Source organism: Vidua chalybeata, chromosome 4 (genome assembly GCF_026979565.1).
Source record: "Vidua chalybeata isolate OUT-0048 chromosome 4, bVidCha1 merged haplotype, whole genome shotgun sequence".
Taxonomy (NCBI): Eukaryota; Metazoa; Chordata; class Aves; order Passeriformes; family Viduidae; genus Vidua; species Vidua chalybeata.
Genome location: NC_071533.1, coordinates 1,133,226 through 1,158,896, shown reverse-complemented (window position 1 = coordinate 1,158,896; position 25,671 = coordinate 1,133,226). Strand labels below are relative to the sequence as shown.

Here is a 25,671-nt window from a genome sequence, read left to right as displayed (position 1 = left end):
CAAATTCTTTGTTAAACATTACTCCAGTTTTTGTTGCTAAATATATAGACATGCAGTTTTTCTCTGGAAGTTGGAGGAAGTGTTTTTTCACTCAAGGCAAGAAACTGTCCCAGATATTTAACTATGACACTTCAAAATGGAACATTGTGGCAGGAAAAAATGGGGTGCAGGGAAATGCCAGTATAGTGAGGCATAGAATTTGAAGCTTTTGAGGGGGCAAGTATTGTTCAAGGTCGCAGTACTTTGTGATTCCTCCTTGGGCCTGAAGAAACAGGACTGTGGAACAGCTTGAAGGAATCTGTCACATAACAGTAATAATAATAATTGAAAATAAAATCTTGTGAAGAGCAGTAGAATCTTCTAAGAGATCATGACTTAGCAGAAGGTCCCCACCGCTGCGCAGAGCTCTGTGCTCTAAGTGGCCACTGTGTGAATCATTTCCTTGTCTTGCGGGTGGACTCCAACTGCTGCTGTGTTCTGTGCTCGTCCTCCTCTCTGGCCTTCACAAAATCAGTTTGTGGTGAGATGCACTTGGCTATGTCCCTGTGGGGTTTGGTGTATGGGGCAGTTGGACAGGACAGCTTCAGAGCAGCTCCTGGAGTGTCAGGGATTGGCTCTGGTGATGCTTGCTAACAGCCAAAGGAGCTGGTATCAGTGGTGGATTAAGTTAGAAGAGCTTGTGATTTGTCTTGCCTGTGGAATATATATTTTCAGTTAATTAACCTTTTCTTTTGCTTCTGAAGTAATTATTGCAAGCCCTTTCCTGTTTTGAACAACGTCCTAATGATGGGTTTGAAATTTGATACCTAAGAGATGAGATCGCTGAAATGGCAGGGGCTGTCAAATCAGGAAATCTCACTCTCTCATCCTATCTCATATCTGAGTCCTTACTCATTGTGTATATATACACTTGTACACACACACTTCAGAACTGCACTGGAAGGAATTAATGGAGAGGCTTTTGCAGCCTCTGTTTGACCCAGTCATGTCCCAACATCACCATACAGGCTTCAATTACACATGCCCCTAATGCTTTTTCCACAGGTCCTTCTGCATTTGATGAACAAACTAATGATACACATTTAATGAACAGCTACTCCACAGCTTGTTTCCCACTCGTTGCTCAATTTGTGGCCCCAGGCCTTATTTAGAATGTGTTGTTTAAACATCCCTTTGAAGACAGAATTATTAATCCCTGGGGCTCATCTATCGTGATCATCAAAGTCCTATCCAGTGTGTGGAAAATAATTAATTCATTTTCATTATGTTTCTGTTAGGTGAAGAGACACAATTATTCCTGTTCAGTGATGGAATGCTGAAAGACTGGGAGATAAATACTCAGATGTTTTGAGTGTTTGGACCCTTAGTTGAAGAAACTGGGATTTTTTTTTTTTTTTTCAAGTTGGTGTATTTAATCTCACTTGATCCCAGGTCGAAACTGTCCTTTTGACTGTGATTATCCCTGAGCCTTTTTAGCCCTTGGAGGAGAAGATCACAAGGTGGATGAGGAGCATCCACAAAATGAGAAACTTTGTGTGAACAGCTTGTTTTTAAGCACCTGTCTTGTATGAAGCATGAGGAGGGGACAGATGGAGCAGCATGGGTGCTGTTATCTGCCGTGCTGATGGGTTGCTCTGGCTGTGAAGACAATGTCCCGTTCCTTGTCCTACACCACGTATGCCAATTTCTGTCTGCAAATCTATGTGCAAATCAAGCAACAGATGCCCTTGCTCTGAATCTCCTGTGGATCCCTCGGTGTGGCCGTCTCGGCCCTGAGAGCCAGATGGCTCTGGTGAAGTAACAGATACGAAATTATAGGATTAGAGTATATAAACCATCAATATAGCAGAACTAAAGTCACATGGGTGCCTTTGCCAGTTAGTTTTCCTTGCTTCTGGAACAGTAGGCAACCATATGTTGAGCTTTTCCTCCCTGCTTTTAGAGAATGTTAGCTTTAGGAAGCACTGACTCTTCTGTCCATCTCCCCTTTTCCAACCTCCAGAGTAATTTCTGTGCTGTTCCTGTGCCACCAGTACCATTCCCAGATTCAGTCCTGGTTCTTCTTCTTGCCAATAGCGTTGGCAATCCTGTTACCCTCTTTGTGTTTTTTTTATCAAAAACGTGTGGCTATAAAGCCTTTAATAGCTCAAGTCTTTCAGATGAACATTTCAAATTCGTCTTGAGACAGTAAATTAAAAAGATGGAAATTTGATCAGAATATTTAACAGGAAAATGGGTCCTAGCGAGGGAAGGTTCTATATAGCAATCATAACTAACAGCCACCCATAGAGTAATGGCAACCTTAGAGGCTCTTTTGAGTATTTGGCAAAAAAAAAATATTATTAATTTTGTTACATTCTTCTGAAAATGTGACACTTTTCTATTGCAGTTTGTCTATACTAAATAATACAAATGCTGTATTTTATCAACCCGTGACACAAAGCTCTATTCTAAATTACCTTTCTATTATAACTGATTTCAGATTTCATTTCTGGTAGTCTTTTCTTTGCCAGATGAACACAAGAAAAAATGTCAATTCCTTTACTCCAAAATAAAATATAAATTAACAGTTAGCAGAAGAAAAATAATTGAAGGCATAAGAGAAGAATGCTTTGTGCTAGAAAGTCTCCCTGGCAAGTGTCTGGTTACTATAGCAATCGCCACGGAGCACGTGACCAGCATGATAACTGCAGGGGACTTAAGAGCCTTTTCTCTAGCCCAAGTTTGATGTCTTCTCACCAGAGGTGTTACGTGAGGTCACGTCCCCACAATCCTGGCTCCCAGATGGATGGATAACGCAAACGATCAATTTGCAGCTCCCACTGGGCAGAAAATGGCGCGTTCGGTTCATGGATTTTAATTTGTTTGATCTACAGCACGCCGCAACTGAGGGCAGAAATTTCTTCTCCCTGGTCCAGCGCATTTTATATGTATATTTTGACTATTGGTTTGTGTAGCACTGATTGCTGTGGATGTGTTCTGTGGAGCACTCTGAGCTAAGCAGGCAACCCGCAGAACTTGGCTGATAATTTTAATGCGGAAGTACGGTAGAATCCCAGCAACTCAGAGGTGTTAATGTTGAGGTAATGTAGTGTTTCATTAAAATTACTCATTGTTTTACAGTTAATTTTTTCTTTTCACATTTACTCCCTGTGTCTAGTGGATGTAGTGGCTTGGCTTTGGTAATGAGTAAAGAAATAGAGGACACTTTCTGGAAAGAAAATAATGTCAAATTTGCATTCTGCATTACTTAATTTTTTTATTGGCTATTTGGATAGGTAGCCTCTGATTCCTTTCAGCATATGGCACTGCCGACTTGACTTACATCAGTGTTTAAAGGCTGTTGAGAATCTCACTAAAACATATTAAATATTGATAGTTCCTTGCTGCTTTCATGGAATGATGCTTTTCTAGAGGACAGAAGCAACAAGGAATAGAGCCAAGTGATTAAATATATATATATTTCAAACACATATACAAGTAGTTAACAGTATCAAACTCAGATGTTAAATTTTCATGATTTGGTAATATTTACCTTTGAAAGAAGAACCTTTGCTGTAATCCACACTTCCAGTATGACTGTACATTGTCAACTGTGTCAGACGTGACTGATGATGACAGGGTACTACTACCTATTGTTCTTTACAGAAGGATGCAGAGACATCCTCTTTGTTTTGAGGTTGCTACCAGCAATAGATACTCCTCTGAGGAAATGAGTCACCAAGTGTATATGCCACAGAAATATTTGCTCTCCTTGTGCTGTGAGGGAACCAGTGACATCGGGTGTTTGTGCTGTGCAGGTGTTGGGGCTCCATCCCCAGAGACCCTCTCCAGCCTGGCACAGGAAAAGGGGCTCAGCTCCTCCTGCTGTCCAGGGCACAGGTGCTGAACTGAAGAGTTCTGAGGAGCTATTTTCCTCAGAAATAAGGAGTAAAATGGAGCTGGGATTCCTCATTTGTTGTATTCTTACTGGTTTTCCTTTTCAAACATGGTTTGTTAAAACAATGGAGGGACGTATCAGATATATTTCTTGGAATTTGGCTGCCTATTTTTTGGCTCTCCTGCTGTCCTGAGATGATTAAATACCAAGTCAATTGTGGCTGTGTAACAGAAACACAGATTAAAGAAACATCACCTTGTTTTGTGTTTTAGATTCCAACTCTGTAGCATTCCAGTACTTCTTAAACACTTTTTGTTCAAGGACAAGGATGAGGGAGAATGGTTTCAAACTGACAGAGTGCAGGGTTACACTGGGTATTAGTAAGACATTGTTCCTTCCGAGGGTGCTGGGACTCTGGCTCAGAAGGTTGCCTGGAGAAGCTGTGGTTGCACCATCCCTGGAAATGTCCAAGGCCAGGTTGGATGGGGCTTGGAGCAACCTGGAATAGTGGAAGGTGTCTCTGCCCAAGACAGGGGGGTTGGAACAAGATGGTCTGTAAGAATTCTGTGATTTTTAATGGAAAGCTATAATGTGGTTGGAGGAATCTGCTTATTAGTAATTTGTGTTTGTGCCCTTTATATATTGAAGAGGAAATAAATAGGGAGCACTTACGTAACTGTGTAAAAATGCTTTATTTTACTTCATCATCAGAAAAATAATTCTTCAGATTTTTAAATATAACTAAATAGATGCATAGCTTATCTCTTTGCTATTACAGCTCAGTTTAATGACTTGGTGGTAAACCATAGACAGATTTTTCACCCTCCTGTGCTTTGCTCTGTTGTTGCTTTCTTATCAGGGTGGGCCAGATGGCAGCTGAGGTTCAGCTCAAGGTAACCAGCAGAAACTCCTGCAGTGGTGGGTCGATAAAATCCCACATGATTGTCTGTGGTCTAGTGCTGAGTAGACACAGAGCACTTACCACATGTGGTATTTAGAGGGGGTTTTATTATAAGCATTGAAGCGACTGAGAGAATATAGGTGTCACCTTTTTAACAATGACAGTATCTGCAATTACTCAGCTGGAATAGCTGACTATTTTAATACTTTTAACAACTACTGTTATGTGACAAATGCAGAGGGTTTGCTTTCAGGACAGGCCAATTGGAGATGGGTCTCTGGAGACTACGGTCCGATCCTTGTCTTGGATCAGGGTCAGCCAGGGCATGTTGCTCAGGGCCATGCCATGTAAAGGGTTGAGTATCTCTAAGGATTAAGAATTCCTAGTCTAGCTAGGTAATAGGTTTCTTTACTTTTGAAGTGTTTCTTTACTTGCATTTCAATTTGTGCCTGTTGCTGGGTACCACTGAGAAGAGCCTGTCTTGGTCTTTACTCTCTCCCGTTTGTATTTGACAGACTGATAAGATACCCCTGGTCTTCAGTTTCCAAAATGTGAGTGTGGGAGTGTTGTGACTTGCTGACAACATTGTTTCAATTTTTTTTTAATCTATAGGTAGTACAGGTGCAGAATATGAAGTAAGGTCTGGATGTAGAAAGAGTATGTGGTTCAACTAGAATATAAAGTTCTAATTTTCATTGTGTAAATTCTGTCTGTTATAACAAGCATCTTAATGGATCTGCTGCTGTTAAATTCAGCAGGAATGGAGCTAGTCTTGTAGGATTACATTTTAAATTGCAGAAGCCACCTGGAATGCTGAAATAGGGAATGACTCTGGGAAATCCTGTGTCAGCCTGATGGTGTAGACATGCCTGAGGTAGTGATAAGCCTGCTATCTTGCACAGCAGCAGTGACCCAGCTGCACCATCACACTGCTTGGTGCAGGCTGGAGCCATCTGCCAGCAGCTCTAGCAGGGACACTCTCCTTTGCCTTGGGTTTACATGACAATCAGAATGAGTTTGGGAGCGAGGCTCTGGAAAATACCCGAGCAAAACTGGGCAAGGGAGCCCCTCTGACTGACCGCACGTAGCGAGTTCAAGGGATCCCTGTGGTACCGCTGCCCTGAATGCTGGTGTACTGCAGGAAGCTTCTGGCAGTGCTTCAGAGAGAACTGCCAGCACGCTGCTAAGGACTTTGAGGGAGCTGCTCCACACCTCTGCATCATTTCTTTTCAGCTTGGTAAAGTAAATTTAAGCCGGGGTGAAATCCCCTTGATGGAAGCTGTCTGAAGGGAGGTAATTGTGTGTTGTTAACCTGACGGACTGCTACATGAGACTGGGGTGCAGATGTGGGGTGGATTAAGGTGAGCTAAGCAGCTGGGCTTAGGTGTAATGAATACGGCCTGGAAACAGCATAACTGATGGGATATATCCGTGGGAAGTCTCCACACTCTAATCCACCTGCTCACCTAAACCCTCATTCATGGGGACTGTCCTATCATAAAACAGAACTAGCCCTTGCTCCTGGTTCTGTGGGTTCATGGATACGGTTTGGAGATCTGATATCCCCTTTATAAACTGTTGAGGGCTGATCAGGTATGTGACTACAGCCCTGTGTCAACTGAGTTAAAAAATACTTTGTGTAGTTCCCTGTGTTAGAAGTTTATGTCTACATTTTTTTTTTAAGCTATTAAATTTTGTGCAGGGAATTGAATACTCATGCTATATTTTTTTTCCTAACTGCTTTAAATGAGTATGAATGCCTTCAGCATTTCTGACTATTTAAGTCTTGCTTGGCTGTTTGGGCATTTCTGAGGCAGTTTGTGTGGTTCTTAGAGCTGATTTTGTGCTGTTATTAGGCCTGTTGTCAGTTGACACCAGCTGTGACTCCCTGGCTGGTTAGGTTAGGCTGGTTTGGTTTTGTGCTGGATTTCTGGGATTGTGGGAAATGAAGAGTACTGATGTGCTGTTACTGAGCAAGAGTGTTTGTTTTCTTTGACTACACCTAAAGCTGCACTGCCAAAGGTGAATGCCCACGATTTGGAGAGAGGAGCTAAGAGCAGTTCAGGTTAATGAGGTTGTCATCCTTCAGCAAACTTGAACCTGTGAATTTGGGGTGGATTTGTATCTGGATTACTTGTCACCACAGGCTTTTCCAGTGTTTTGTTTGTGGGCACTGTCACACTGTACCCTTGGTTCGCCAGGGAGTTGTGTGACAGTGCAGCTCCCATGCACTGATAGAAAAAATGGAAAGGTCAGGTGAGAAAGGTGGATGGAAATCGGAAATCCTCAAAGTGTGTCTTTCTGTCTCACTCCTCCCTCACAGCTTCCAGCCTGCACTTAGCACTGGCTGCCTCCCCAGAGTGCTGCCCTTTTGCTCCTCACAGTGACTCCCAGAGAATTCTTCCTTCACCAGGCATCAAGCCTTCCATCATTTAAGTCTCTCGGGAAAATCTGCTTATTTCCTGGCTATCATGGACGTCTCTGGCAATTCTGTTTCCTTGTTTTTTTCAGCTTGAAGACTGAAAGTAAATATAGAAATAAAAATATAATAAAAAGGCCCATCTCAAGGGACAGAGGAACAAGTGATGGATTTGGCAGAGCGAGATAGTTTATTTTTCATCCCCTTTACATCACTGCAATATCAAGTGATCTCTGGGTTTTCAGAACCAACCATCATGCATGATTGAAGTTCACTTCATCTTTCTACTCAGAGATATCAGTGGTTTAATTTTTTTTAATAGTGCAAGAAACATTGTAAGAAGAAAACACACAATACATAATCACCACGTACCTCAACAAGGTGCTTTAACCCAAGATTCACTTATTGGGAATAAATAAATGTCAGGCAAAGAGTGTAAATGGCATAGTTTGGTACAAGAAAGGGCTGGACAGGGGGATGAATTTGTGCAAAATGTGACTAAAATGAAAAATGGGAGATGACCTCTCTCCTTAAAACCAGCATCTGTGTTTGTAAATTAAAAGAATAGCTGCATCTCCACAGGTTCCCCAAATGAGTTCCGTTGATGTCTGACACTGATAACAAATGACTGTTGTATGTCTTCCCCAAAATCCTTGCTGTGACTGTGATTGCAGCTCTAATTATGGCATAACAGATGCAGTGTTGTATAGCACCCGCCTTCTTCAAGATCTGTAGCTCCCCTTACTTCTACATGAGTTTTCTCATTTTAGTCTAGAATTTACTACTGCTCGCAGTAACAAAGAAGTCGCTCTCAAAGTAAGGAAAAGATTTTGAGGTTGTTACACTGCTCGCATTGTTGCTGTGCTGCAGATGTTCGTTGTGTTTGCAGACAGCGCGATTGTGGGAGAGTGAATTCATGCCTCACTGGGTCCTTTCCACTTTCTCCAGCCTCTCCTCTGCTGAGTAAGCAGTTAAAGGGAGTTTTTTCTTTTGTTCCCCAGCCTTAGCTGCTGTTTGAGAAAGAGGGTGAGTTACTTGGCTGTTTTTTTTCAGTTGGAAGTGGGACAGTGTAATTTTTTTTTTTCTTTTTAAAGCATTCATCAGAAGAAATGGGAGAATACATTTACATGCGAATGTTGCTGGTTCTTCCAGCCCAAGGAGGAGGTGATTTATTTTAATAGTACAAACTAACGCCTTGTGTGCCGTGCCAATCATGCTGCCATTGTCTGCTTTGGTAGTGACAGTGAATCGTCTCTTGGATGTTACAGCTGTGGCCAAATACCTCGCTCACGTGAATGGGTTTGGGGACAAGGAAGGTGTGTGAGCAGCATCTCGTGCCGCAGGGCTGCCCCATCCCTGGAAGCGTCCAAGGCCAGACGGGGCAGACAGTCCTAATCTAGTGAAGGGGTGTCCCTGCCCATGGCAGGGGGCTGGAACTAGGAGATGAGCTTTGAGAGCCTTCTCCAACCCCAGCCACTCTGCGATTCCAGCAGCGTTTCTCTCCCGGAGCATCACCCCCTGCCCGGGCGCGCCGTCCCCGCCCGTCCCCGCCCCGCCGCCGCCACCACGGCAACGCTGTCGCTGTGCCCGCCCCCGGCCCTGCCCCGGCGGTGCCACCCTCGGCTGGGGCTGGGCGCGGAGCCTGCATGGCACGGCACGGCGCCGGCAGTGCCGCTCGCTAGGATGAACGAGGAGGCGGCCCAGAAGAGCGACGGCGGCGAGAAGTGCAACGGCGGCAGCCAGCGGAGGAAGAGACCCAAGAAGGTGGGAGCGGGACCGGCAGCGGAGCCGGGCGGGGAGCGGTGCTTGGGAGTCGTGGAGCCCCGGGGGGATGCTCCCGCCCTGCCTCCGCGAGCAGGGGTCTCTCCCCATCTGTTTCTATGCGGAATCGATAGCGTTGCGATAACCGAGGCGGGTGGCTGAGCCGAGGCGGTTTTCTGTGTTTTTTGTTCTGTTGAAGTTGGTGTCGTTCGGCGGTGGATGCTGCTCGGCGCAGGTTTCCCTCGGCTGCCCTTTAAGAGAGCGGGTGGTTTGTTTTGACAGAAGGTGGTATTGGCTCCTGTGCTGCCACACATCCCTTTTCCTTCGAGACAGAGAGGTGCCGGTTTTTAAACCTTTGGTTTATTTTCCTTATTTATGGAGATGTTTCTTAAGGTCATATTGTAAACAGTCATAGAGAGTTCCATTGCTGGCTATTGTACCATCCGCGGTAATTTGGTGATGCTAGTGACAAATACCTGGGTAAAAATGTGAATTCGTCCAGCCACACCCAGTTCTCAGGGTACTTTCTCTGTGTGTCCAGTCTCTGTCACAAACGGTTGATTTTCAAGGTATAGCTTGCCATGTTTGCTGCTTCAACCCCACGCTTGAGGTAATCTCTTTTTAATGGCTTTATGGCTTTAATTGCAGGCAGCTATTTATTTCTGTTTGGGCTTTCTCTCCCCTTTAGGAGGAGAGATGTCTGTGGTGCTGCATAATTATGACATAAACGGGTTTACCCTTATTTTCCCCTCCCCTTCTTTTATGTCAATTGCTATAACCTGAGTTACCACACTGAAATGTGGGGGACAGCTTACAGGATGAAGAATTATTATTTAATCCATACACAGCATACACCGATGAATTTTTCAGTCCCTCATTTTGCATAGAATTTGCATTTTAACCAACACTGTACATGAGCAAGACAAATTGTTACAGATTGTAATAACATGCAGACATGTGTTTGGGGACTTCTGTGTTGGGTTGGACCCGGTGAGGAAAAGCTCTTTTGCAATAGGTGACACTGTTAGGCCCCTTTTATTACAGAGGGAAGATTCTGTACCTGTTACCATAAGGGAATGAGGGAATCCAGTCTAAGCGAGAATTTGAACAAAAACACCCTCACCCCACCCCATTGTGTTTGGAATATTGCCTGGATCCCCACACAGTGGGAGATTTTATATAGCATCTTGGCCTTATATTTAAGCAGAATCTAGTAGGAAAGAGGATATCTACTTTGACTCACCTCTGAAATTGAAAAGTATATTTGTGGGGGTATGGAAATCCATGTAAGGAAGCAAGAGTCAAAAGATGAAGTGCACAGCCAACGTTTTAATTGGACTGTTGAGTTATCTGGAAACAATATCATATTAGGAGAGAGGTTTTGAAGGTCTAAGGAGTCAAAGTGAGTGTTTGGATTGCTTATTTTTTAATATCTGTGTTTGTGCTTTCTTTTTTCCCCATTGTTTTCCAAGTAGCCCACAGCCTTTCAAGGTTCCAACAACTGCCAAATGAATGCTTGGAAAGCATCTCTTACATTGAGTTTTCATATTCAGAGTCTTCCAACAGCTGATTCATCTTCATTTTTCAAAAGCATAATAAATGCTTGGGTATCTTCTTTTACAACTAGAAAATGTTAATGGGGCATTTTCAGTTGACAAATATTAAGCAAAAATATTGTTAATCCCTGAGTTTGGATGCACTAGGTGTTGGTGGGTCTGGTTTTAGATAAGCTCTCACCAGTCTTCACCCGTAGTGATTTCATGAGGAAATACCGCTGCCTTTGGTATTTCTTTTGAAATTCTACAAATTATTTTCTGAAAACCTCAAAATTGGTAACTTTCTTGATGACGTAGATAGACCCTGGAACAGCCAAGAGTGCAAGAATTCCAGGTTGAATTCCTCTGTGTTTTGATGGTGTAGGCACAATTTATTTTGGGAAGAGAGACAAAAGTGCCATGTGCAAGAGCTCCAAAATCCCAAGTAATGTAGCCTGTTTTCAGGTCCTGAACTACTTTTGCTGAACAAAGCTGCATTGCACCAGCCAATATGCCCTCTATCTGTTCTGCGGAAGCTGATCCCTTTTGTGTGGATAATTAAATATTAATTGAGCTAGATGAGTTTGATCTATGTATTGGGAGAGACAGAGAGCGGCTCTTCTCAGATACAGCTTTGGCTGGATCTTCTGTATTCTAGGAGGGTGTCCTAGCCAGGAAGCCAAGTATGACTTACTCTAATTTTCAGCTGTGCCCCTTTTTTTTTTTTCTTTTTTCTTTTTTCTTTTTTCTTTTTTCTTTTTTTTTTTTTTTAATGTGTGCACGCTTTAAAATAAGAAGGCTTCAGTTTTGTCCTCATACAGGATGGGAAAAATCAAAATTTTCTTAGAATGGGGAAAATTGCTACCTGTGCAGAGCCAAATTTCATCCTCATGGTAATAATGATCGTGGCTTTGTGTGCTCTTGTGAGTAAGTGGGCTGCCTTAAAAGGTTGGTTAAATCCAATGGTAGGGTTGTGTCCAGTTTTCCTGTGTATTTTGCCCCTGTGATAACTGGGATGTGATCAAATTTGTGTTCCTGGACTAAAAGTCTGTGTTCACTCAGCTCTAGTATTGGAGAGCAGAGGACACAGTCGTGGACAGAACTCGTTCTGCGGTTGGTGTAACTTTATGGAGATTGGTATTGAAGGGGTAATGCAGCGAGTGATCTGGAATTTGGAATATATTAGTGCTTTCCTTCTGTCTTTTGCCAAGTCTATTGCAAAGGGCTCAACTAATAAATTACTTGAGTAATTTAGTACTTGATGGTTTTTTCATTCTAGAGTGTTTCAGATGAAAACCAACTGCTGTTGGTCATCATGTGAAAAAGGAAGCATGTTCCTATAGCTAGTACTGAAAGCACTGATGGCAAAGGGGCCTCTAGGAGCCACAAGTTCTTCCTAAACTTACAGGTTCTTCATAAAGCACACTGTTGATGGATCAATGCAGAAATAATCCATCTTGGCTTGTTGCAGAATTACAGTCTTGTTACTTGTATTGCTCATTCTTTAAGAAAAATTAAAATCTTGGAATTAGACCAATAGTCGAAAAGACTTGGAGGAAGTTGTAATGTTGATTTAAAGGAACAAAAATGAGACTTCCTTTTCTAACCTAAGCATAATCTCCTTTTTAAAATAGAATTGGTTGCATTATGTGGAGTACTTCCAGTGGAAGCTGTATGCTTGCTAATGGAGTTGTTACAGTGTACAAGCTAATCTTTTTAATTTCAGTTACTTAAGACTTTTTATTCCATGCATAAAGTAATTGAGACTCATTTTGGCATACGAGTGTCATGTTGGTCACTTGAGTTCAAGAACAAGAATCCTAATGTACACAAAACATGCAGAGAGGTATTGCCAGAAGAGTGAGCCTGTCCTATAAAGAATCCAGAGGAGCTTGGCTTTAGTGTGCTCAAGCAAAGACAACCTGAGGGGAAAAGGAAATGAGGCTCCTCTGCAGCCTTCTAATAGGTTTAATCAGATAAAAAGCCAAGAGAAACTTAATTATGTATGAGAAATGATTTCTCTAACGTATCACTGGACTGGATTAAACTCCTTCGAGGAGGTTCCCCTTGCTCCCATGTTTCTGTGCTTTCCTCTGTGTCATTCACAGTGTCATAATAATATTACACAGCACTTGAATTGGTGGTAAATGTGGCTACTTAAGTATTTTAAAATGCTTGTTTACCTAGTTATTTCACTCTTGCGACTCCCAAATTTAGTGGACAATTGAAAGCCATCAAAAGAAGGGTTTGAACCAGTGACCATCCCTCCTGAAATTGGTGTGGGGACTGGTAAGAGAGCAGTTCCAGTCCTCTGGGTGGTGTCTGCCTGAATTGCCCTCATTCCATGCTTGCCAGGTCCCACCACGCCTTCTCTAGTTACTGCTCTTCGCCCCACTCTGCTGTGATTACTGGTGACAGAAAAATAGCTGTGGCAGCTGCTCTTGGCTGTGTGTTTGGTGATCCAATCAGCATGAAACCAGAGTGTGCCACTGAGAGAGATCACATCCTCTAGCTTTAGAAGAAAGATGATTTTCCTGCAGTCAATAAGCAGTAAATTGAACAGGCAGAGAAGAGCTAATGGAAAAACCATAGGCTTTTCTTTCTTTCAGCAGTAAATATCTAAAAGACTTTATCACAAAGGAAAAGCAGTAGTTTCAAGTTAACCCAACTCACTGGTGCTCAGTATTGCTAATTTTACTGGTAACACAGCTGCTGTAAGGCTGGAAGGTCTTATTCTTCTTTCAGCTGTGGGAGAGAACTGGAACTGCTTTGCTTTCAAAGGAGCTATAATCCAATTTACATTAAAGTAAACAGGCACATACATGGTGTTAGAATTTGCTCTGTAAAGAAGAGAATACATAGAGAAAAAGATAAACTTGTTTTTAAGTCATGGACAGGTTTGTTAAGAGTGTTAAGGGTCAAACCAGTTGTATTCCTAAATGGCTGCCCTGTGCTTTAACATGGTTTGCACTACTGTGAATCTGATGCAACTCCACTGCTATTCTTGCGTTACTGAAATCAGGATTTGCTTGTTCCCTTTGCCTTTTATTCCTATCACGAGTCTTCCAGCACATTTTGTGCCAGGTGTAAAACTAATACTGTAGCTGCAAATGCTTTGCTGTATTTAGCTCTAGTTGCTATGTGTGATGGTAACAACCCCAAAATGATGTGTATTTCTCCCACTATGGGATAGAATGTCCCACCTCTGTGTCCTCGGTTGCATCAGCAAACACTCTCTGTGCTCCCATCACAATAGCTCCATGGTGAGTGACACTCTGGAGAAATAATTTCCATTTACTTAGAGCAACAAGACAGGGAAAATAATGATGTGTATTGCATCTGAACTAGAGCATTTTGTGGCTTTGTGGGTTTTTTTTTAGCATCATTAAGTGTGTAAGACAGAGAGTGCACATGGTCTGGGCCCCATGGCTGAGCCTGGCTTTTCTAGGTCTCTGTGTTCCAGTGCAACAGGGTCACTTCAGCCATTACTGTGCACTACAGTATCGATGCAATGAGCAATGAACAAGTCTTAGGTCTAACACAACTACTTGGAAGGTTAAATTCGTTAATTGCGGCCTTTAAAGGTAATATATATATTGTTTTAAAAATGTTCTTATTTTTGTAACAGAGTAATGGGAATCTGCAAAGGGATGGAGTAGTTGTAGTGTATTAGCAGATTTGTGCCAGTGCTGTGTTTCACAGATTAAATCTGTGAAGATAATAAGGAGGAAATGGTCTGGATCCGTGGTGACTGTTACAGGGAATGGTGTGGCTGGTTGAGCCTGCATCCGCCTGCTGCACATTCCGGGTTCCCAATTTATCATTCTCAGTTCTTGCTCATTTTCACCAATGTTTGGCAAACATCAAGTGAGTCAGAGAAGCCAAGTCCCTTCTTCCCCAGCCAGCTTCCCTTTCTCCCTGCGGGGTGCCTGGGGCTGTCAAGTATTGCACATATTGTATCGCGCTCGCGCATCTCGCAGCCGTGTCACGCATTCCTGCGGTCACAGGGGCTGAGCTGGGCTTGAAGCCACCTGCCCTGCCTCTCTGGGGACACTGGGGCCGTGCTGGAGGCAGCCATGGGCACCCTCTGCCTCCCTGCCCTCGCGGCATCCCCTTCTCTTACCTGCCCATCCCTGTCAGAGCTGCCGTGGTTTTGTGGTGCTGTGTCCCTGCCTGCACTGGCCATGCTGTGTTGATGCTTTGGATGACATCTCTGGCAAGGGACGTTTTTTCACTCTACAAATTGAGACTGACATATGCAGCACGTAGATATTTAGGTTAGACACTGGGAGCCCTGGAGCTCTGAAATGCAAGGAACAGAGGGAGGCCAAAAAAATAGTAAGATGGCCAGAGGCTTTTCCATTCTCATTTATTTTCAGGAATTAATTATTTCAGAATCTTTCCTAGCTGATTAAGTAGGCTTCTTTTGTCTTGGTGACAGAAATTGCTGAGCTGAAAATTTGAACTTCCTGTCATTATGCCTCCACTGTGTAGGAATAATCCAGTATTTCTGTTTTCAGTAGAAATTTGCAGTACTGTTATTCATTCAGTGGGATCCTAGCAGCTTTTCATTTTCTCATTTATTTCCACTTCATTTCATTGTTCTCTGGCACCAAACATAGGAGGGGAAAAATATTTAAAAAGTAGATGGAGATGGACAAACATTTAAGGCTTCCTCAGAGCAGTTGCTAAAATTGCATGAGAGACAGTGAATTACTTCAGGTCAGTTTTGATTAAAAAATCATAGTTGAAAGGATATGTAACTGTCAAATTAATCTTTCTCTATTTTAAATAGGAATTTGGAGGATGGAAAATGTAGTATTACATCTCTACCTTTTACACAAAAAAAGGCAGTGTATCCTTTCGGGCATTGCAAGTCACTTTGGGAATTGGTTTGTCTTCTTCAAGCCTTCTTGAAATATAAATGTTTCTTAGGCATGCAGCAGTTCAGGGAGAGAAAAGGTAGATACCAACCCACGTTATCTCACCTCTTCTGCGCTCCTTCCAGCTGGCTGCACTTGGGTTACAAGCAGGTACACAATTTGTAACCTACTTGTGTTTTCTCTGGGTTTAGCTCACACCCACACCCACCAATTTAGCTCATGAATGAAGTGCTCTCTGGGGAGTAGGATCAGCTCTGAAGGAAAGGATAGAGTAAATGGCAGTAATTGCAGTTGGAAATGATTTTCTAGGTTAAACAGCGTATAGGTTTCTGCCACAAGCTGAGTGGTTCAGAAGGGGTTGGTTGCTTTTATTTGTTTCATTCAGGCTCGGCTGCCATGCATTTATATTACACTGTAGTACTGGGTCTCAGCAAGCAGAGCGTATGGATTTCAGTTGGCACCAGGAATGCACAGATTCCTGCAGCAGTACAGCTTCATGATCAGTTAAATCTGCTGGTTGCTCCACTCCTAGGGTTCCTTGATAAGGCAGGGTTTGAAATGTGTGTCAGCCTAGTGGAGGCAGCAAAGAACATTGGTGATAGTTTTGCAGTATGCGGATGGAAGTGGGAGCTGGTGTTTATAAACAGTTTACACCCTTCTATAGGATAACAATTCTAAACCTTGTCTGTCTCTTCTTGTGTTAAAAATTGTGCCGCTTTCCTGTGATCAGAAGACTCTTCTAGTCCTTCTTTTTAAAACATTTTAGACGTTTAATCCATCTGGCAGCTTTCAGTATCAGAGAGCAGATGTCAATGTACAAATGTCAAGAAACAGTGGCACTTATTCATGCCCTGAGCCATTAGAAACCTCGTCTGCCTGTGCTGGTGGGGACATGGGTATGATCTAATCAGAAAGTGAATGAATGGGCATAAACACCAGGAGAAGGAGGCCCTGGGATGTGTGTGTGCACGCTTGGGGGTGTGGTGCCGTGTCCCAGCCTGTTTGTGTTTTTTTCCAGAGCATGGCAACGGAGCACAGTGGGCTCCAGTCTGTGCTGGATGTCAGCGTGGGTTTGGTACGGCCAGTGGGGCCCTGCCAGCTGCCTCAGCCGAGGAGCTGAGCTCTTGTTGCTGTACACCTCTGACACAGCAGAGAGGGGTGAAGATCAGAAACAGAAGCTCTGGAATGGGCACAGATTTTCCAATCAATCTGTGATTCATGCTCATTAGCTTTGAAACACTGAAGAAAGGCGCTTTATGAGCTGGCATTTCCATTTGTGCTTTAACTGCTTTGCCCAGGCTGAAGGCAGAACGATGACTGCAGCACTCATGAAAACAAGGGGAAGAGAAAGATGGGAATGTGTTCTGTGCCTTGTCTAAAGATCATTGCCCTGGTTAGAGATCACAGCCTCCCACTCAGCCCTTGGATCTGGTGTTAGCCTCTTATTTGGTGTGAAATACAAGTTAAATGGGTCAAGTGTAGGGTCATTTTCTTTGGTAACTGTAGGCACACAGTCTGTGGTAATTGGGAGTGGGGCTGGAGCCTCATCCCCAATGGGCTACAGCTGTGCCAAGCAGGTGAGCAGCATTGAAGGTAACGAGGCAGGGAGTGCCCAGGTGTGCACTGACCAATCACCAAAGGGAGCAGAGGGCACCCAGGTGCAGTGCATGAACAGGAGGCTGTAAAAGGTTGGGCTGAGGAACAGGAGGAGCAGATGCTTGCAGCCTTCTGAGGTGGCCTGGTGGTTCTCTGTATGGGCAGATGCCTGAAGCTTTCTGGAATTGTCTGGTGATATTCTGTGTATTGTGGCTGTCTCAACTGCGACTTGTGCTGTGACAGGTAATGGTTGAGGGGGAAAGGTGTGAATATTCCTTCCTGTACTTTGTGTACCCCCCCCAAAAGACAAGCCAGGCTTTTGTTGTTGCATTCACTTCTAATAATCTCTTGCAATAGTGCAGGAGGTGTTTCCCAAGGAAGCCATGGCCCTTGCAGAGCTTGCAGCCACTGCAGTTGTGTTTGGAGGTGTAAGTGTGCACAGGCTTGTGGTTAATTATACGTGATGCTGTGTGTTCACAAACGCCTCTCTCCGCCCTGCTCGTCAGCAGAACTGCTTTTTTCACAGCCACGTCCCCAACAGAAGCAGCAGGCGATGGCTTTCAGTTGGAAAACAGCTGCCAGGAACTCATTATGCACTAATGTACACTTTAAGATTCAAGATTGCTTCTTTGCAGAAGGAGTTTATGGGTGTGGCCCATTCCTGACAGCAATTAGGATAGTGATGTACAGCATGCCTTTCCTAGAAATCAGTGTAAAGACCAGGTAATACCTCTGAACAGAAATAATATGGTCTGGATTGCACTCAGCCAGCACTTCTGTATATGGTATTCCAATTTCTCTCAGTCATTGAGGAAAAAAGTCCACCTGGAAATCTCTTTTGCACATTGTAGTTTCAGCTAAATGGAAACCAGATGCATTAAAAAAAAAAAAACACTCAAGCCAAACAATTACTGAATGAAAATGGTAAATGCAGTTAAAGAAATTGACCTTTTGGATGTAATCAAAGTGCTGAAGATACAGCTACAAACTGGTTTAGTATGAGTTGGAGTAAGGGAAGCTTCATGTGTTGGATGTTGATGCTGGAGCCCATAGTTAAGGGATGATTCACATGGGAAGCCACATTTGAACTGGGGCCTTCTTTTCTTTTGTCTTCTCCTATCTGTCCTCTTGGGAAGATTATTGTGATGACAAATTTTATTTTGTTTTTCTCAAAGGAGGGAACAAACAGTTAAGCTTTTACTGAAACTTTCTGGGAAAATGGATGTAGCTGATCTCCCCAAAAGAAAAGCTCTAGCTAATACAAAGGAGACTGAATACCTCAGATTCCACTCTTAAAAGCCTCTAAAGGCCATAATGCAGCTGTGGCATTTGTAATTGTGTTTAGAAGTAGTTTCTAAAGGTGATCAGGTTATGGGTTTGGGTCTCAGTGCTCCAAGCCTGAGGCCACAGTTAGACAAATGGGGTGAGGCGATCCTGCCACCAGGTGAATGTTCTTCTTGGGAAACAGAGTAAGAAATTGATCTGGGCTTGAGCTCCCCTTTTCTGCCCTGTACAGGACACAGGTTGGGAAGGGGTGGAAATGAGCAGCTGGGAGCGTAGAGGTGAGGCTGATTTTTTGGTGAGGGTTTCAGTGCTTGACTAGATCATCAGGGAGATATTTTTTCCCTATTATGTACTTATAAAACTCCTTTATTGGTACAGCTTGAAAAGCAGGTAATTATTTAGTGCTTTTTTTTTTTTTTTGAAAATGTCTAAAATGTAATTTACAGGAACATGAAATGAGAGTGTGATTTACATTGCTGTAGTGCTTGGTTTGACCAAGTGAGATTGGGCTGCCATTCTGATGGTGGTGGTATTAATATGAACTCATTTTCTCAACCAGCATTTTTCATTATTGCAGCTGATGTGCTTTACGGGAGAAAATTGGTATCACTGCAGGCAGTTACTTTGCAGTGGTTTGCCTGGGGCAGCCTCAGGTGCAAGCGCCAAAACAAGGCTGAGGATCCAGCGATCCTCAGCTCTTCTGCATCTCTCCTACTCTTGGGGACCATCTCCAGGGGCCTTTATTCCTCAGATCCCTTCTTTTTTTAAACCCCGACTCTTCTCTGTGCTCTTCCTGCCCTTTACTTTTCACCCAAAGACCTCCTGAGCCCAAAGTCTTTTCTCAGAGATTACTCCAAGTGTTCAGGAGCTCATTCAGGTTGGGTGTGCCATGGAAAGTGGACCCTTAGCTTAGCTGTGTTCAAATGAAACCCACAGCTCATTTTTAGAGCCTGAGTCAAAGATTGCTGAACTTCATTGAAGGATTGTATGACCTTCAGTAATTTTGACTGCTTTTTAATGGCTTTGAAAGTCATACCATCTGGAACAAATTGAATATTTTCTTGTTTACTTTGACATTTATGGCTACATGAATAGCTGAATTAGGACTGGTTTTCAATATACTCAGAGCTTAGATTGATAAATTCTGTGTCCAGGTGTTTAATCCTTCTCTGGAAAATTTGTCCTCATTACCTAATAAAATTAGTGGCTGGTTTTATTGTTGTAGTAATGACAGCCATTAGTCTATATTGGTGTTTGTGGAAAACATGTTATGCTATCAGTCTGTGTCCAAGAGGGTGCCATAAAATCCAGCAGATACCTGTGGAAACATGCAGCTTCTTCTCTTCCTGAAACATTTCAATTCACTTTTAAATTCTAAAGGCAGTTCTCAGCTCTGACCTGGTATATCTCAGACCTAAGGATTGGATAAGTCTATCACATACTGCCTCGAGGTGGTGAAATGTACAGGTGGATTATTCCAGGTGGCATTACAAGAGTTTCTTCTGGAGAGAGTTATTTTCACTGATTTTTTTTTTAATTATTTTTTCTAACCTTCAGAGTTCTGTTTCTCTGGTTTCCTACAAGTCTCCCAGTACTGTTGGAAATCAGGATGAGTTTTTTGCAAATCAGTTTGCATCGTTGTTTGCAAAATACAAAGTGAAGTTCCTCTTTATTGTGCTTGAATCTGAACACTCTGGCAGTGCCCTGTTAGATCAGACAAAGCCCACAGGGTGTGCCTGGTTGGAGGGGCTGCTGCCACTCGTTTGGAAGGTGACCTCACCCAGGCTGTTGCACTGTTCTGCAGTGCTGGGAGCCTTCCTCAGAGCTTTGCTGTGCAGGCAGTGCAGCCTTGAGGATGAGCTCAGATGTGGCACATCCAGTGCTCCAAGGACAGCAGGGAGGGTAGATTAAATGTGAGATTGTTGGGAACAGTGGCACTTGTGACAGATTTCTCGCAGTGCAGGAGTCGTGTCGAGGGGTAAGGATGATGTCATTGGATGCATGTGCTGACAGGGACTATAGTTAAGATTTACTTACTGTCACATGTGTTTTGTGTCCAGAATTTCAATCTCATTTTGGTTGTGGTTGAGACTAGTGGGGAGGGCAATGCAGGAGGCAGTTGTTAACATGAAATGAGTGTGAAGAGGATGAACTCCAGAGTTGCACACTCACCTGCTGATACATGAGAACTACAAACAAAATGCCAGGTGCAAAAAACCCTTACAAATAACAGCAGGGATTATAAGGGGTTTATTCTGTTTTAATTATTTTTTTGTATCACAAAATATTTCAGGAGAGAGGTGAAAGAAACATACTTTCTTTATATTGATCTTATTCAGCCTCTGTTAAAGTTGATCTTTATCTTTAGGTTTGGCCTTAAAGGTACAAATGGTTGCTGGAGCCCTTTGTCCACTCCAGCCACTGTCACTTCGTGCAGTGCTCAGTAGATTTTTTTCTTAGGTCGTTAAATGCCTTCCATGTATCTGTCTGCTCAAATAAAGAACCATTTCTTCAGCTGTTCTAAATCAAGAAATGTTTCCGTAGCCTTTGGGAACTTATTAATTGCAGGGGTTCCACAACTGGATTGCTGGCACATAATATAGTTGCAGTGAAATAAAATGGAGACTCTCAGAACATTATGGAAAGGTTTTAGGGAAAGTAATTGGAAAGCCAAAAAGGAATAACTTTGAGAAAAAGAATTGTGTTTTGATTCTAAAAATACAGGGGTTTTATCAGCATCTCTTTATTGTACAGATATAATTTTGAAAATGTTTTTTATCACCCCTTTCCTTCATTTCTTCTTTTGATATTTTTACAGAATATGCCAAAAACCTCTGTCTCACTGGCCTGGGCTGCCAGCCAAGCATTTTGTTCAGAGTTTATTCAAGCTCCTGTCCTTATGCCACTGGCTTTGTCACCCTGTGCAGGTGCTGGGCTCCCTGAGAGGGGGTGTGACAGCAGGCAGTGGCAGCCTGGGCACAGCCAAGATTAATGAGAGCAGCTTCCCTGCCACCTTCCCAGTCTTTAGCAGAAGGGCTGCATTCCCACACCTTGTCTTCTTGAAACAAGATCTCATTTTGGTTTAGAATATAAAGAAATGAACCCTCAATAGTTTGTGTAGTGCATTTTCAGAAAACTTTTCAGTCTAGGAGCGCCAGACACTTGTGTCTTCCTGGCACTGGTGACAGGAGTTTCAGCTCCTCCACAATAAGAAATATGTGTTCAATTGTGCTTAATTAAGTCAGGTGTTGTTTTATTTGAGGGTGTGCCAAAGAGGGCAAATAGCATTGGAATTAATTTAGACTGCTGCTTTAAAAAAGTGGAAGGCTATAAAGCAGCACGGTATTTTAGTTCTTTCGGTGTTTAATGAGTAGATACTTTGAAATATATCTAATTCTGTCTCAGGTTCACTGATTTTTTGTATTTCTGTGTTGGAGCTCTCAAGGTGTTATTGTTCAGAGTAACTTGGGCATGACACTTCAGCTTCATGTCATCTACTCTGTATTTGCATTTGTGTATTAATTTGAAACCCTATACATATTTATTTCTTGTAGTTTACATTTTTAAAAAGTAATTAATATTTAAAAGCCTGCAAAAGTGTTTTCAAAAGGGTTTGTATTAGTTGGGCTGCATTTATTTAAACATTCCTAGGTCAGTATGAGATTGTGTGTGTCACCTCAGAAATGTTTAGTTGCAGGTGCTGAGAATGTTCAGGGTAACCTGCTAATCACAGCTAGTTTGAAAGGATATTATGTCACTGAGACTTTCTTAAATCCCAGGCTGCAATCTTTTAATTCCCTTTGGTAAAAGACATTTCAGTGCTTTTACTGTGCCATTTTAGCATGAGTAGTGATGCTTTTAAAGTAAATCTTGGAGATAATCTCTGTTCTTCGTTAATGACTTTCAGAGTGAAGGATGAACCATTTTGGTGGTTATTTGCAGACAAGAAGTGGAGAGGTTGACTTTAGGTAGCTGTAATGGAAGCTACAAATGAGGAAGGCTGAGAAATGTTGAGACATAATCAACAGTTTTTCTAAAAAAGGTGTTTAGTGTGGGGATGGGGTGTGTCTGCTTTTATCCTGTAGGTGCATGTGTGCTTCTTGCACTGGGGCATTTCAGCTGTAAATAAGCATTTCTCTCTGTGTAGTTCTTTAATAAACATTAAGACTGTGAGCTCCATGGCTTATTGAGATAAATTTTAGTAATTTTAATAACATGCACAGAATTAGCAGGAACTAATTTCTTATAATTTGATCCAGGCATTATTTTACCCTCATGTTTCAGATTAGGAAGGCCTACTTCCTTACTAGGCTTTTAAAAGCATAACTAGTTGCAAATTAATGAACCTCTGCTGCTGACTTTGATCCTTATGGTCCCTTCCAACTGACACCATTCTATAATCCTATGACTTTGTTACACCCTCTCTGTGTCAACAAAGAAGTTGGGAGTATGTTAAAGAGATGGTCAATTTCTATGCTGGATGACCAAGACCACTTCAGATGGTACCAAAATTCACCTGACAAATCCATAGTTGGTGTATGAAAGGCACCAGTCCCCATTTTTACTGAAATAAAAAAAAAAAAAAAGAGAGAAATTTAAAAATTAATTTCATCCTTTGTCTTATCTATGACAATTTCTGGTTTGTATGTTAATTTTCTTGAAACAAGTGTCCAAATCAAAGGCAAATCTTCATGACTAAGATGTACGATGGAATTAGCGTTATCTGCAGCAGGCTTGGATTTTTTTTTTCTCTGATTATTTTCCTCTGAAGGTTTTTTTTTTGCACAACCAGGCAATGCTTTTGAAGAGACAAATGGAGTAAGGAGATAGCTCTGTTCTGTATTTGTGTTGGAAATAACAAGTAATGCAATTAGTAGATGACTGCGTGAACACTAGCAATTAGAGCTGAAGAACGTATGAAATGTGTGAGTGCAGAGCTGTATTTTTGTATTTTATCTGTGCTGGCAGAAAACCAGAAAAACTTCACTCAGATGGGTAGAATTGTTGACTGATATGTTTTAAACATTTTGTCTAAGTTTGCCCAGCTCTGATTTTTGAAGTTTAAACCAGGTTTTGGGCAGTGTGAAGAGTAGGGAAAATTAGAGTCCGTCTTCCCCTCTTCTCATTGAGGGTACTTCCCTCATGTGTTTTACCTCCCAAGCTGCTGAAATTTCTACAAATCCAATATCTCATCTCCAGCACTCACAGTTCAGAGATGCATAGGAAAGAATAGGAAATAGCCTTATTTTTGTAATTTTATCTCCATCTATTCCATACCAGTTTGCTTATGCATGTCCATTTGAAAGACCTTGTTAAAATAAAACCACCCTGGAAATTTAATCTATTTGACATGATTAGGTTCTTAACAAATTGTCTTTGTCTGCTCCTTGTGATCATTATTCCCTTTATGTCAGGGCTGCTTCATTGTTCTGGAAGTCCTCGGTGTAGTTTTGTGAAGGTTATCCAATTTTCCCTGCGATGCAGTCAGCAGTAGCCGTTTGCAGTCCCCATTCCCCTGAGGCACGCAGGTGTCACCGGGGCAGCTCTGCAGCTGCCTGGGGGGCCCTGTGGCCACGCAGCCAGAGCAGGGCCTGCAGGAGTGTGACAGTCACCGTGTACTTGGGCTCTCAAGGGGCAGAAATAGTCCTGGCTAGGGCAGCAGGGCCTTGCTCAAAATCCTTATCGTTTCACTGGTTTAATAGATTTTTTTTTTAAGGTTTTTTTTTCTGGGTATCAAAATTTTGGTGGATCAGCCAGGAACTCTTATTTCTCTGCTGTCTTCTGCATAGAATCATGGAATCATTTAGGGTAAAAAAAATCCTCATAATATCATTGAGTCCTTCTGTTCCTCCAGCACTGTCAAGCTCACCACTAATGTCCCCAAGTGTCATGTCTGTACGTCTTCTAAGTCTCTCCAAGAGCTCTTCACCACTGCTCTGGGCAGCCTGTTCCAGGGCTTAACTTCTCCTTTTTTTCCCCTCTCCTTTTCCTTTGTTCCAGAACTTTGTTAGAAATCACCAAATGAAACCGTTGCTGCGTTTTTGCTGCTTTTGAATTGGAACTGTTTTCCACAGCTTGGTTAGCAACCTATTTGACTGCTACTGTTACTCATACCTTCTGAATACAAGAAAAAACAAAGGCAATCAATATTATTTACAGCTGCTGGTACTGAGCACAGCCAGTTTTTTCAATATAGAAACGTTGTCCCTAAGCCTATTGTCACTCCATCATCACCAGTTCCAGGCTCTTGAGATTTTGCCCCCTCAGTAACACTGCAGGGGATTATAGTAATTAGCACAGTCTTTCAGAGAAAGCTATTGAGCCTCCTGGAACAGCGTGGCCAGCTTTTCCATCAGTGATGTTACCACTCTGAGGTGGAAGAAAATTAATGAAGTACTGTTTTGTAAGTGATCAAATGGGTCTGACAGAGGATGGAAATGGTATGGAAAGAAACTGTCCTAATTACTGCATTCCTGCTTCTGTAGGACCATTTCCAAGGACAGGTCCTCACCAAGCTCTAATCAGCATGATTCCTTTGGCTTGTCCACCAGAAACACATCAGGTGATAACAGAGGGCTGACCTTTGGTGCAGTGTGATTTTGAAATAAAGCAAAAATACGTCACATCAATGGCAGCTGCTCAGGCTGTAACGTTTACAAATAAGTTCCTGCTCTGTAGCTACCTAGAGATGTATCTTCACCTTGGAATTTAATTTGGAATGTCCTGTATATGTATGTAAATCATATATATGTATTTGTAAATATGTTAATTTGTGATAAATACAAAAAATAGCTGGATTTTGCACCTTATGTCTCATGATGTCTCAGCATGTTTACTGGAGCCAGAGGCATCATTGTCCATGATGTGAGTTTCTGGCATGGTAGTTCAGTGGAAAAGTGTGGGAACAGTTGTAAGACTTATTTATAGAGCTGTCCTGAGGCAAATCAAGGTAAAACATCAAAACAGGTAATCTAGAGCAGGTTAATCAGCCTGCAGTTAACTGGCTCCCAGGTGATGTGGCTGTTTACACCCCAGTGCAGACTGCTCTCCTGAGTGCTGCATGGTGTTTAGCATCCAAAAATAATTTTAGCTTGGGGACTTCTTTTCCCCATCCCCAGGTTCCTCATTAATTTTGAGTCCTGAGTGACAGTGATTGTTGTTGTTTAAAATAAGAGTTTCCTCTGCAGAAATGTTTCAGCAGGGTGGAAGTTATTTCTTGTGCTTTTCTCTCTCTTTTTCTTTTTCATTTCCTCCCCATCTATAATAAGCAAAGGCAACTTTTGCAGTGGAAACTAGATATTTTTATGATCTACGGCTAAGATACCTCATTAAGAGTGTTGTACTGACAAGCCATTATGCACCTGAAAAAGTTCCACTTAGAATTTTTTTGTGACCACAGACAGATGTTTTCA

General features: G+C 42.4%; 1 protein-coding gene across 11 annotated transcripts in view; it reads left to right on the top strand.

Moving 5' to 3' along the window:
* ANK2 (ankyrin 2) overlaps positions 1-25,671 on the top strand; it is a 261,369-nt gene that overhangs the window by 61,698 nt on the left and 174,000 nt on the right. For 10 of the 11 annotated variants that reach the window (XM_053940019.1, XM_053940017.1, XM_053939997.1 and 7 more), the window contains exon 1: positions 8,884-8,964. The exons of the other annotated variant lie outside the window; for it this stretch is intronic. In XM_053940019.1, coding sequence (XP_053795994.1) covers positions 8,884-8,964 — 81 coding nt within the window. Of the gene's footprint in view, positions 1-8,883; positions 8,965-25,671 lie in introns of those variants that run through there. 11 annotated transcript variants of the gene reach the window in all.